The 13,731-nt window shown below is 36.4% G+C and overlaps 1 protein-coding gene across 14 annotated transcripts in view; it reads right to left on the bottom strand.

Annotated features, from left to right (window-relative positions):
- CADPS2 (calcium dependent secretion activator 2) overlaps window positions 1–13,731 on the bottom strand; it is a 589,108-nt gene that overhangs the window by 250,858 nt on the left and 324,519 nt on the right. For all 14 annotated transcript variants that reach the window (XM_021715434.1, XM_008063869.1, XM_021715437.1 and 11 more), the window contains exon 8: window positions 8,590–8,729. In XM_021715434.1, coding sequence (XP_021571109.1) covers window positions 8,590–8,729 — 140 coding nt within the window. The remainder of the gene's footprint in view (window positions 1–8,589; window positions 8,730–13,731) is intronic.

The raw sequence follows: 13,731 nt of genomic DNA, 5'->3' as shown, positions 1-13,731 counted from the left end.
CCCGGCAGGTCGAGGCTGCAGGGGCCGGGAGCGGCCACTGCACTCCAGTCTGGGCGACCGAGTGAGACTCCAACTGAAAAAAAAAAAAAAGAAAGAAAAAAGATGAAGGTGGGGAACACAGGCTGTTAGAGTCTGGGCAAGTGCCAAGGCTAGTGGAAGCTTCTGCCCCACTTCTCAGTCCAGATTCTGCTATGCAGGCTGGACTATAACAAGCAGGAGTGATCTCTATGAGGTTGAGACCCAGAGCCCCCAGATGCCCAGGACCCAAAAAATCCAGGGAGTGGGGACGAAGTGGCTTGCTGTTGTTTCCTTTTTTCCTTTCTCCTCATTCTTCCATTTTCTCAGGTGTTGGGAGAAATATTTTCACAAAATGCTTCTGAGCTGTTCTAAATGGAAAAAAAGTCTTCACTAAATAGAACTGTCAGAATAAATTCTGAAATATACATAGTATGACTACTGCAGAAAATTCAGGCGTCACTGTAGTAGAATGCTTACTGATTCCACAAAGATAAGATGAAAAAAACTCAACTGAGGGTGTTTTTATTTTTGTCTTTACTATTTGTTAAGTATTGGTTACATTATACATCATTCTCACAAAATAAAAAAATAAAAAAAAAACTAGTCCTGGGGTATACGCCTACCCACAGGATATGTTGCTGAAACTTCCTCCTGCAGTTCAACCACAGGAAGGGTTTAAGTATAAATGTTGACAGGTAACAAGTCATTAAAAAAAAAAAAAGCAAGCTTCCTTGTAGAGAATAATTATCTTGAATTTAAAGTTTTGGGGAAAAAATACTTTTTTCATAATATAATCTTTAGATTTATAGTCACATGAAAATTTGTGGAAAAAGGAAACTTCCTGTAATTCTTCTAAGGCAATACAATTTTGAAATACACTCCAACAAATTCATATTACAAAGGCACCAATTAGATAGCATCATCATTTGAAGTTTATGTCCAAACAGTGCAACGTTTACTTTGAATATAAAAGTAACTGTGGGTATAATCTCTGCATTCTGTTCATTCTTCAGAAAACATTCATTCATTCAAAAAATATGTATTTAGCTTCTACTAAGTACAGGCGATGTTTTAAAAAAATTAGGCTTAAAAACAGCAGTGCGAAAGAAAAGGTTCCTACCCTATAGAAATTAAATTTAATCAGGAGGCTACTCAATGACAAATCACACCACAGAGATAATATTCCAGGTGGAGAGATAGTCAATAACTGATAGTCAATAAATATCACATTAGGCAGTGATAAGCACTTTAAAACAGAATGAAGCAGGTTAAAAGTTAGAGAGTTGGTAGCAGCTAGAAAAAGGCACTTTGTAGGGTGGAGAGGATGGGCTTCTCTGTGGAGATGGCATCTGACAGAGACCTGGGAGAAGAGCAGGCTCAGGTGAGTGAGCATTCTGTAGTAGAGTGAGCAAGGACAAAGGTCTTCAGAATCCTAATCTCAATGACATTAACCTCTCCTACTGTTTATTTTCATAAAACATTAGTATATGCAATTAGGCTAATCATTTAATCACATGAGCATCTTGGGTGCAATGGTTATTCACAAAATAAAAGTAGTTTAGTAAGTAAGTGCTGAGTAAACTGTTCAGACTTATCAATCCTACATAAATGATGCACACATAAAACTATAAAATACACACAAAATATCTAAGACGAAGTTAAAACTAACTTATTTGGTACATAAAAACTAGTGAGATCAACAAGGTATCATACATTTTAATATTATAACTAGCAAGATCTGATAGACTATATCAGACTGTATAGATCAAGACATATTGTTTAGTGATTTAAGCAAGAAAATTAAAAGTCAAACTAGCAATAGCACTAAAATATGTTAAAAGTACCACTAGCTATTTAAAATATGCATTGAATATATCTGTAATTTCAAAAATTAGTTAGACTTCACTAGACTGACATAAAGGGAAGAAGGTTCTTTCTTATTTCTCTCATTTGCCATGAAATAATTCCCAGGTGTTCTTTTTTAGAACCTGAGCTTATTTCTTAGATAAATCATTCAAGTCAGTTGCTCAGACATGGTTCAAGGCTCTTATGAAATATTTTCATTTTGTTCTCCCTTGAACATAGAAAGAAAACAAAATAAAGTTATCAGAAAAATAAACACACAGAGAAACAAATTACCTTACCTACATCCATAATAGCTGTCAAATAAAAATGTAAATTAAAGTCTAACAATTAAGCAAGCGATCTTAATAAGGGATGCAACTTTTAATACACTCAAGGAAGTACTGATGCTTTTTGTACATTTATATTTTATTATCTGTTTTTAAACATTTTCTTCTGAATAAAGTCAAATGATGTGGTTAAAACCAAAAGAATGTTATTATAGTCTATGAACAAAGTAGGATTTCTGTGAAATAAGGATAAATCAGACAGGTAAGTTCAACCTGAGAATGTGAATAGACCTACATATAGGTTCAGGTAAGGTCAGATGTCAAAATATAGTTATTTTAGATAAGAACATGTAGAAAAGTCATTCTAGGCTAGGCAGGGTGACTCGTGTTTATAATTCTAGCATCTTGGGAGGCTAAGGCAGGAAAATTCCTTGAGCCCAGGAGTTTGAGATCAGCCTAGACTTCATCTCTAGAAATAATAAATAAATAAATAAAAAAGCCAGGTGTGGTGGCACATGTCTGTAGTCCCAGCTACTAGGGAGGCTGAGGTAGGAGACTGAGGTGGGAGGATTGCCTGTGCCCACAAGGCCGAGGCTAAGGTGAGCCATGACAATGCACTCCAGCTGGGGTGACAGAGAGAGATCCCCAACTCAAAAGAAAAAAGTCATTTCAAGGGTAGGTTTAAAATGAGAAATCAGTTTTTTCTATATAAGAACAGACTTGTCTTTATTGTGAGGCCTAAACCCTCCCAGCAAATTCCACCTTGACATAAATATGATTTTCCTCTCCCGGGTCATAAAACTGTTCCCTAAATCAGCTGGAGATAAAAAATCTGAAACCGTAAGTGAACCAATCCAACTTTAGTAAAAGTGTGGTCATTCCACTTTATGAGGGAACACAACATGTGCATTTGAGTTGTGCAAATAAAGTTGCTGCAGGTCTGACACCCTCACCTCTGAATGTTAAACTGGCTCTCTCTCTGGAAAAGCATGAAGTCATGACAGTGCAGCTGGCTTGGTGTGTACACTGTTTTTCCTGCTAGAAGCTGAGCGTTGTCTTTCCCTTGCGGCAAGAGATGGCCTCTTGCCTTTTATGATGGAAATTAAACGACAGAGTTTAATTTGTGACAATGTCAAAATATTTCAATCTACCCATTCATTCCACAAATTTGTAAGCAGCCAAGCATGGCTCTACACAAAGAGAAATATGATATTCCTATGGCAATGGTTTTGCTAAAATTTTATCTTATCAATTTTTAAATATGAAAAAATTCCTCTACAATTATAGACTCACAATATTTTTATTTTTTTTTTTACTATAAAAGCAATCAGTTGCAAGCAAACTTACAGAGATTGTCATAACGCTTCCACATATTTGTAACAGTCGATTTAATTTGCTTTCTCTTTTTCAATTATAGATTTAATTGTCATAACTGTCATTTGTTTTATTCGTTTCATTTTATTTTTCCTTTTTTGGTTGAGTAAACAACCTTTGAATTTGGAATGTCATTTTATTGAATAAAAACAGAAATAGCATTTCTGAGTTGTAAATTCATACTATTACTTAGCCACTAGGCTATGCTAAAGTATAGTCCATTTGTTCAAGAACACTTCTATCTTCACAGTATACACACAAGAAATACCCAGGAAAATACATTCAAAAGCTGGAATCACTTAACTATTCAAAATCTAGCTGGCAATTCATTTAACATATTTATCCAAGGATTAGTTTCTATAATTAATTTACATGACATATTCCAAAAGAATAATAAATAAACCCAGTGTTTTGCTAAACGTATGTCTTGCAGTAAGGCCCAGTTTGGTTTTAAAAAGATGGAACCATCATTATGCTCTTCTTATCCAAATTAAATATCTATTTTCATTTGTAGGTAGTTAGTTCTACTTATAAAAAATACAAAAAAACTATAATGTATAGTCTTGGACTAATTAGTTATCAGAAACAGGAGTTTTAGACCAGATATATTTTACCTTCCAGTTTAAAAAATACACATATTGATCATTTTAAAATGCAGCAGTTGAGAACCAAACACCTATGAAAGTCTCAAACAATTTTTAAAAAGTACTCTAACAATACAAATCCATTACCTTCCAATTCATTGTTTAATCCACTGAACAACTCTACCTATAAAAAAAGTTTGCCATATTTTAAAGATAAATTAATCTTTTAAAAAGCTTGGCTTGCCTCATTTTAAATGATTAATTATCCATTTGTTAATTATTCATTATAGGAGGAATTATTGACAAAACACAATCCAGCCCTAAAGCAAAATGCTATTAATCTATAATTCCTGTTATATTATTGCTTTGGTGGGTGATGAATACTTGGAAGAAATTGTCTAGTTAGCTTTCTTTCTCTTCCTAAGTGTAATTAAGTGCAGTAAAATTCATTTAAGAAGCACTTCAGAAAGAGACAAATACATTTATGCTTGTGAACAAAATCACATTTTTCCACATGCATACACCAATACACAGGAGTAATATTCAAACTAAAACTATTACCACAAAGGCACTAAGAAACCAGAACAGATGCTTGTGGTAAAGCACTTTTAACTATCCCTGCCTACAGGGATCAACTGTTATTAGAGCAATGCAGAAAAATTTTAATTCTGGTAGATTACTTCTAATATTAGTATTAAGATAGTTTTTACTGAACCACTATTATGGAATATGATACTCTTAATTTAATTTTGCTATACAGGGCCATGATTTCGTTAAGCTCTTGTCCAGCCATGCTAACCTTGAGGAGGTGAATCTCTTCTCTCTGTGTCTTTCTCTGTCTCTCTCTCATCTTTCTAAATAACTATATTTTCCTATCTAAAAAAAAAAATTCTGTATAACACACTATGTTAGCAGACCAGCATCACAGATATTTTCAGTTCTAGAATTTCTTCACTTTGCATACCACAAATCTAGAGATAACTGAATATCTGAAAATGCCTGTTAGTATCTCTTAGCAATGGGAGATAATGACTCATATGGCTGGGATATGAAGCATTCCTGGTCTGAATCCTTCAGGGAGTTTTTGAGCTTTACGGATTGAATTGTGAGACTGTGTTATGCCCTCTTCTGTCTTTCCCTTCACCTACAGTCTCAGGGCAACCACAGGGCCATTCTGGGAGTCTGAATTTAGTCAAGAGATGTGATAAAAACAAACTGTCCTGCCATGAAAATGAGTGATGCAACCCCTTCTCCTCAAAAATAAAGCCCTATGAGGGGAGGGCTGGATTGCCTCAGCTGCCCTGGAGCATTCCAAATCAAGAAACTGCCAGATTAGAGCAAGGATTTCTTCCCAATGGAGAAAGAGGTTGCAGACCCTGCTCTAGGCCCACATGCATGCTCAGTCTTTGTTCCTGGAATAAGTTGAAGGCTCTGGGGGGTATTCACCATGGTGCTGGCCATGAGAAAATTAAGGACCATCTTGGTGTTATGAGTGATAGGCTTATGTTTCTTACTGTGTCATTCATCAAAAGAAAAAGGGTTTTAATTTGTGTTTCCCTGATTATGAGTGATGCTGGACATTTTTTCATATGTTTGTTGGCCATTTGTATATCTTCTTCTTCTTTTTTTTTTTTTTTTTGAGTTGGAGTCTGACTCTGTCACCCAGACTGGAGTGCAGTGGCCACAGCCTCAACCTGCAAGGCTCCGGCGATCCTTCCGCCTCAGCCTTCCAAGTAGCCGGAATTACAGGCGTGCGCTACCACACCCGGCTAATTTTTTATTTATTGTAGAGATAAGGTCTCACCAAGTTGCCCAGGCAGGTCTCGAACCCGTGGGCTCAGGCAATCCACTCACCTCAGCCTCTCAAGGCACGGGATTACAGGCTGAGCCACCGAGCCGGGCTTGTATATCTTCTTTTGAGAGATGTCTATTTATGCCAATCTCCCATGGAAATAATAGACACTGAGGACACCGATAAGGGGAAGGGGCACTAGGGTCCAGAAACTACTCATAGGGCACAACATTCACTATCTGGGGAAAGGACCACCTGAGACCCAATCCCAACCACCACACAATATATCTATGTAACAAATACACATGGGTATCCCCTGAATCTAAAATTAAAAAAAAGAAAAAAGAAAAAGGGATTGAGTAAAGAATAGTAGAGAAATAACTGCAGTTCCTGGAACATACTGTGTTCTTTTATGCCTAGCTCCAGACTACACTAGTCTGCAAGCACTTTAGAGCACTAGTACGCTCTCTAGTCTTAACGTTTCACAATAGCTGCAATGAACTTGTCCTCATCATCAGCTCAAAGCCCTTCTGGAACTCCTACCTTCCTATAGGCTGTCATGTGACTAGACTGCCATTCCTCCCCACAGTTTACCTGATAATTTCATCCTTCAAGTTTCATCTTAAAAGACAGGTCTCTCGTGAGCCTTTTGTTGACTATTCCCAGCAAAAATCAGATATTATTTCTGCCAGGTTCCCATTCCAGTCTTCTAGCACTCATCTCTCACTATCAGAATGATATTGGTATACAAGTCTGAATCCCTGACTAGTCAGTTCCTCTAGGCTTGCAATGGTATTTTACTGAGGTTTGTATTGGTTAGAACACAGTAAGTGCTCAACACATGCCTGATACACAAGTTACTGATAAGTAGGTAGACAGATGCATGGCCTAAATATTAAATCCCAGAAACTCCATTTGCATTAGGAGCTGAGTCACCAACCTTGCTTTGCTTTACTATATTAAAGATGCAAAATGTCAGCTATCCAAATTACTATTCCTTTTTATAAGCCCACCTTCCCAGGTACGTTTTCCCTTCTGTGGAGCCTGTTCTGACACTATATACACTGCCCACCAAACCAAGGTAACAATACAGTTCTTACTCCCATCTCAATTGCCATGGATAGCTTTGGGTTGCCCCGTGCCCAGAGCCTAACTCTGTTTTCACTGATGATTGTCCAAAGAATTCTTCTCATCTTTTTAAAAATATATATTTTATTTTAAAGTTGCGGGGTATAATTCAGGATTAGTTTTACAAGAGGACATTGTACAGGTAACGTTTGGGCCCCCTTCTCATCTTTTGAACCATCAGTTAGTGCTACCTTAATGCTGGTGACCTGGCTCCAAAGTCAGCAGATCCCTCATTTTACAAGCATGTACTTTCTAAGAGTGCTGTGTCTGTTGCTAAATCCAGGGTGCACCACTCAGCAAGTAAGACAAATAGTCCCATTCCTTTCCTAATGGCTAATACCCCATGCTGGGATTTGGCTGCAAAAAGTTCTGAAGTGTTATTTTGAGAAAGTCCTGGGTTTTTTAAAAACTCCTTTTACTGTCTTCGAGAGTTCAGATTTGTTTCCTCAGCAGCCATAAGAAACGAAGAACTCTGGCAGAGATGAAGGTTGGCTCTGACCCCTGGCAGTCCCGGGGAGACAGCCCCTGTGCTTCTTGCTAATCCATCAGCACCAGTTTCCTTCGGTATTGATCTGGTTTTCACTCATACTTTGTATGAACATTCATATCCCTCCCGTCAAAACTCATAGAGCCTTCTGGGTTTTATCTGAATCATCTTTTAGTTTCAATGTATTCTATGTGAGTTTAACTATTTCTAGGGATCTCAATGCAAGGATTGTTTCAAATATTACACATTTCAGTGCTCTTTACCAATATGACTGATGTGTAATACTAATACAACCAAGTATTAATATTGTGGTAACATGCAGACAGTTATATTAATTAAGTACTCATGTATGGGGGAGACCCCCAAAACCTGAGAATTATGTTTCAGAGGACAGGTCCCTTGTAGTACAGATTTCCTTTACTAGGTAAGTGCTCTAGGAACCCATTGGCATCAGCTGGCATTCGTATGAGAGCCTCTGTATGGCTTCAGTGAATTCTTTTTGTCTTCCACCATGACAACACACTTGCCCATACCACACTGAATGTTGAACAACTTTTGACCAAAAATGGCATGGCCCCATCCTCTACCCTCCCTATCCACCCAATCTCATCCAGAGTAACTTTTTTGTTTGTTTGTTTGTTTCCCTGGATGGAAAAAGTCCTCCAAGGGAAACGTTTTGCCAATGTGGAGGAGGTGAAACAAAAAATGGCAGAAGTGCTAAAAGGCATCCAAGTTGACAAGTTCAAAAACTGTTTTGAGCAGTGGAAAAAGCATCTCAATAGTTGTACTGCATCAAATGGAGGGTACTTCGGAGGTGACTGAAGTTTAAACATGTAAGAATGAATACACACTTTTTAATAAATAAATTCTGGGTTTTTTAGGTCCCCCCCCATATTTAGCTATTAAGATGTTTATGGGTCTAAAAAGTCAAGCAAAACAACCTATATATGTAATTTTTGGTAAAACTCCTTATGGAAGTCTGATATACTGATTTTTTCACTAAACTGACAAAAACGTTACATTGAAATGAAATCCAATAATTCAGGGGAAAAATATTCTCACATATACACTCACCCGCTATGCTTCATATGTGCTGGTTTATCCATTCGCACTGCCAGTTTGATTTTTAAATCAGTGTCCTGGCTATTTTTTGGAACTATCATTCGGTGGAATTCAGCTGACTTGGAGCTATTAGAAGTTGGGTATAATATCACCTGTAAGAAAACAAAAAGAAAACATTTAAGTGCACGATGCAGAGTGCCAATGGGTTGAAACTGAAATATTTCCTATATGTTTGAAAAAAAGGTGTCAACATCCATATGTATCTAATAAACTATTTGACTCCTCCACCATAGCAGATGGATTTTCAATACAGACTCATTTATTTGTTGACAAATCTGTGTTTTCACATTATCACATAATGAGTTTTCTTTATGTGTCACTTCATAATGAATTAATAGCACAATAAGTTGCAGTTGAGTTGACACTGAAAAATACTCAGTGGACAACTATAATTTCAAGAATATTCTAAACTCTGCAGGGCAAAGCAGTTCAGAAAGAAATAGTCTTTGAAATTACAGATAACACGCTTAAAAAGCAAAACCAATTATTTGAAGCAGCACAAATATGCCTCATGTTTTAATACCTTTATGGTAAAACAATATTAAAGGAGATCAACTCAATTAGAGATGGAAAAAGACTGATCATTCTGCTCTAGATGGAAGCTAAAAAAAGATTTTCTTCCTGACTAGATGTCTTCAAAATTATAAAGATGATATTATAATGACTGAAAAAAATATAATTAATTTTAATAAAACTGCCAAATTACCAAGTGATTATTTTACAACCTTTCACTTCACAAAGTCAACCCAGGTAAGAAAATCCCACTTTTCAGATGTTAGATGTCATATAGATAAAATAAGGTATTCCCCCTGTTTAGTCAGTCATGACACCCTATATACATAGCCTATACCTGAGTTTTAGCAGGTATTTTTAAATGTGAGTATTATAAACTGAGAGAAAAAACAAAGATATGAAGCACAGTGCATTGTATTTAAGCCATTCTTATTTCAAACCAATGCAAAAAATAAATAAACCTGAAGTTCAGATGTTAACAGAAAAATTAAAAACACACTTGGGTATGCTAAAATGTGTCTACCTCTACAAACTTATTAAAACTAAATCGCAACATATGTTCTTGTGCATAAGCCCTAACGCAGCACAAGGTGACTGGTGAATCTGAAAATTATTTCTCTGTAATATTTTTTATAATTGTGCTTTACTACAACAAAACAAAGTTCAGTATAAAGTTTTTATAGATAGTTATCAATTTAAGGAGGTTGTCTTCTATTCTTATATTCAAAATGTAGAGTAAAATGTTTTTAAAGCACTTTGAATTTGACATGTACTACCCCTCCAAAAAAATCTTCACTTCCATGTATAAGTGGAAATATTCACCAAAAAATATTCAAGCAAGGTTCTCCTTCTCTCTAGGAAAGACAACACAGTATATGGCTTCCCAAACTAGTCTCAACTTACAAGTTGTGAAATGTATTTACTATTTTGAGTCTTTTCTCAAGTTTGTTCTAAAAGCCATAGCTATGTTGAGTCCAGCATATCCATATACTGAAGTATCATATAAAGGACATCCAAGAACAGGCTAAATGACATTTATGATGTTTTCACAATTTTGACATTACTGTAGAATTCATTTTGACTGCTAAAATACCCAATGTAATATTTCACAGATTCCTTAATAAATGAGAGTAAGGAAAAATAAGCTGATAGCTTTTGGCTCAAATCAGTAGACCAAGGAATAGCATTATCAGCTTAGAGGGTTACTTCAAAAAAGAACCAAAGGCTAAGATCAAGCTTTATTTATATTCTTTGTAGATTTGGTGGCTATTTCCTAACAATTCTGGAAAGCTTTTTTTCTCTCTCTTTCTCCCCACCCATCCCCCTTTAAAAATTATTTTGGCAGGAGCCATCTACAGACTTTATTGCTTTTTTATTCTTCCTTCTGTGTTTACATAAAAATTGGTATGGTTCCAGACTCTAAAAGTCTTACACAGGAAGGCAGTATTCAAAGTAAAACTTTTAACAATTTCTCATTCCATAAAAATGCTGAAGATAGATTAATAAATGAGATCTCAAAATAACTAATTATAGCTGATCTACAAAGTAAAGGTTATCCCAATATCAAATACCATTATTTCTGCCACATTTTTTTGATGCCTATTGCTCACTGTAGTCAATGGAAGACTATATTGCTCAGTTCTGTTCAATTAAATAAACATTTGAGTGTTTGCTACTTAAACAAAGATGAAAGATTGTGCATCTCAGCTCCACTTCAATAAGACTTAGTTGATCTCTTATCTCTGATAATATCAGTTCTTCCTGTGGCCCTTCTAACCCTAGGGTATGCAGTGGCTTCCTGATTTTGTTAATTTCTGTTTGGCTTCTCATCTGTTTGGCTTCTTTGTTCTGTCATATGTATGACTAATTCCCTGTGTTAATTCTCTTCCATTTGAAAGATCTGGAATTGTTTCTGTTTTCTGGACAGACTGACTGATAAAAAGTCAACACAGGCACATGAAACAAATGGAGGCCCACAGATAAAAAACCTACTATGTTTCTAAGAATACTGCATTGGCAAATAAATCCTAAACTTGGTCTTCCAAATAGTCTATAAAATAGTCTTCAGGTCCCCAAAGTGTACAAGCAGAAAGTGATCATATTCCTTTATGTAATTTAGCCATGGATGATAACAGAAAAGGAAGAAACTCTCAACGTGTAGAGCTTGGAGGGCCATGGAGGACAAGGAGCTCAGAGGACAAGGAAGTTCTTTTTAGACTACATAATATGGGTCGAATCAAGAGATCCTGTATACTTCCAGGGCAGGGGGTTCCTCACTGTGCTTGCCTGATAGAATTTCTTATTGTTATTGGACAATTACTGCTGTCTCTCTCCCATTTTTTCTTTTTTTTTCAAGTGAAAAACTTAACTGTAGTTCTCTTGTCCCAGCTCCCCTGTTGTATACTGGGTTTGTGCTCAGGCAGGATGGGGACAGAGGGTGGGGGGATGGGGCAATAGGCAGTTACCATGAACTTGGTTCATAGGTTGCCAGGCTGTGAAGAAGAGCCACAGCGAAACCTGATGCAGATGTTGGCCTGGATGTAAGAATGGGATAGGGCTATGGGCTCTTTCCCTTGAACTGATGGGAAGGAGTTCTATGTGTAGGAAAAACAATAACACGATGACTTGGTGGCTACAGGGATGAACTATGGCCGATCGCCTGGCTGTTCACCATGATTCATGTTTTCACCAGTACAGAACTGTTGCTAGCAAGCAGTTAGAAAGCCATGTTTTAAAACCCTCGTGGTTATCTAAGTAGGGGCAGGTGAAAGTTCTAGCTAATGAAGAAAGAGAAAAGTGAAACATGTCACTTTGGGAAAAGATGGTTAAGATACAGGTGTGCCTTCTTTACTTCACTTTACTCCTCTGCCAGTCAAATGCAGAGAACATCAGCGCTCTAGGAAATGAGAAAGCCATAAAATGGAAGAAACCAGAGCCCTGAATTATGACATGGAAGAAAGCCACACTTCTATCAGGAATACCCACAGTCAACTTACATGGTAGATATTGTTATGAACTTCTGAAATGTTGTCACTTGTTTATTACAGCCTTTAGCAGTATCCTGACAAGTACATTAACACAGTGTTTTGTTTCATGATCTTTCACAAGTGAATAAGTACCTAAATAATTATTCCTCATCATAAGCAGTTCTACTTCAACAGGATTTAATCCACGTACAGACAGGTATGGCTGAAGTTGATAGTCATAATAACTCAAAGACTGAATGGATATACACATTTACTAAGGATCTTCTTGCATTATCCTAGGTTCACATAGAAATTAAATTAGAGCTCTGTACATAATAGTTCATTTCTCATTATTTAGCAAACTATTCTGTTCTTTGTCACTCATTTCTCTTAACCTTTCTATACACATTTCTGCTTCTGCTAGTATATTTCTGTTACCAACACTTTAAATGTCTTGCCAGTTAGCATGACACAAAAAATATGATTTCTTATCTTAAATATAAACCCAATGTATCATCTTCACAATAAAATGTCAACATTACTTGTCATCTTTGCTAAGATGCAATGAAAACTACAAAATAAGTTTTAGGTTTTGTTTAAAATTCCATCAAATTTAACACACAGAAAGAAAAACTAAAAGTTTAAAGAATTAAATATAAACTATACATTTATATACAAATAGGCTTGAGTGAAATGGCGTTAAGAAGTATATTTTTCTTAAAATATCCTAACATAAGCTGCCTCCTCTACATAGTTTTTTGTCTATTGAGATACCCTGATTAAGATCAAGCCATGCACAATTATATAATTAAACTTTGTGACTTTTTAAAAAATATAATCAATATTTTTTATTATGATATTGTGGGGGTACAGTTAAGGGTTAGGTATACAAATATGCTTCGTTCAGGCACCCTTGTTGATAAGAGGTGTCTCCCCGTCCCCAGACAGAAAATTACTATCATTAATCCCATCTGCCTTCCCCCACCATAGTTTCCAACTACTGTCAGTCATTTTCTTATACTATTACATTGGATGTTCAAGGTTCACTATATGAGTGAGAACATATGATAATCAGATCTTTGTATCTGTGAGAGATCAATCAGTATTATAGACTCTAGTTTCATCCAGGTTGCTGCGAAATTCATGATTTTGTTCTTTTTTATGGCTGCGTAGTATTCCATTGTGTATATGTACCACATGTTTTAAATCCAGTCCTCTTTTGATGGACAGCATTGTAGCTTCCAGGTTCTTGCTATTGTGAATAATGCTGCAATAAACATACGTGTGCAGGTATCTTTTTATGAAGTGATTTGAGTTCCTCAGGGTATATTCCCAGTAGGGGGATTGCGAGGTCAAATGGGAGGTTGATATTTAGAGTTTTTAGGAATCATCACACTGCTTTGCACAGAGGTTGCACTAGTGTACACTCCCACCAACAGTGTAGAAGTGTTCCCTTTTAGCCAAGCCCTCACCAGCAACTGTTATTTTTTGAGTTACTGATAATTGCCATTCTGACAGGAGTTAGGTGGTATCTCAGTGTGGTTTTGATTTGCAGCTCCCTGATGATTAGTGAGGTTGAACATTTCTTCATGTGTCTATTGGCTGCTCGGATGTC

Source organism: Carlito syrichta, unplaced genomic scaffold (genome assembly GCF_000164805.1).
Source record: "Carlito syrichta isolate Samal-C Ts95f unplaced genomic scaffold, Tarsius_syrichta-2.0.1 Scaffold307112, whole genome shotgun sequence".
NCBI classification, from domain to species: Eukaryota; Metazoa; Chordata; class Mammalia; order Primates; family Tarsiidae; genus Carlito; species Carlito syrichta.
This window is presented reverse-complemented; position numbering and strand designations above follow the sequence as displayed.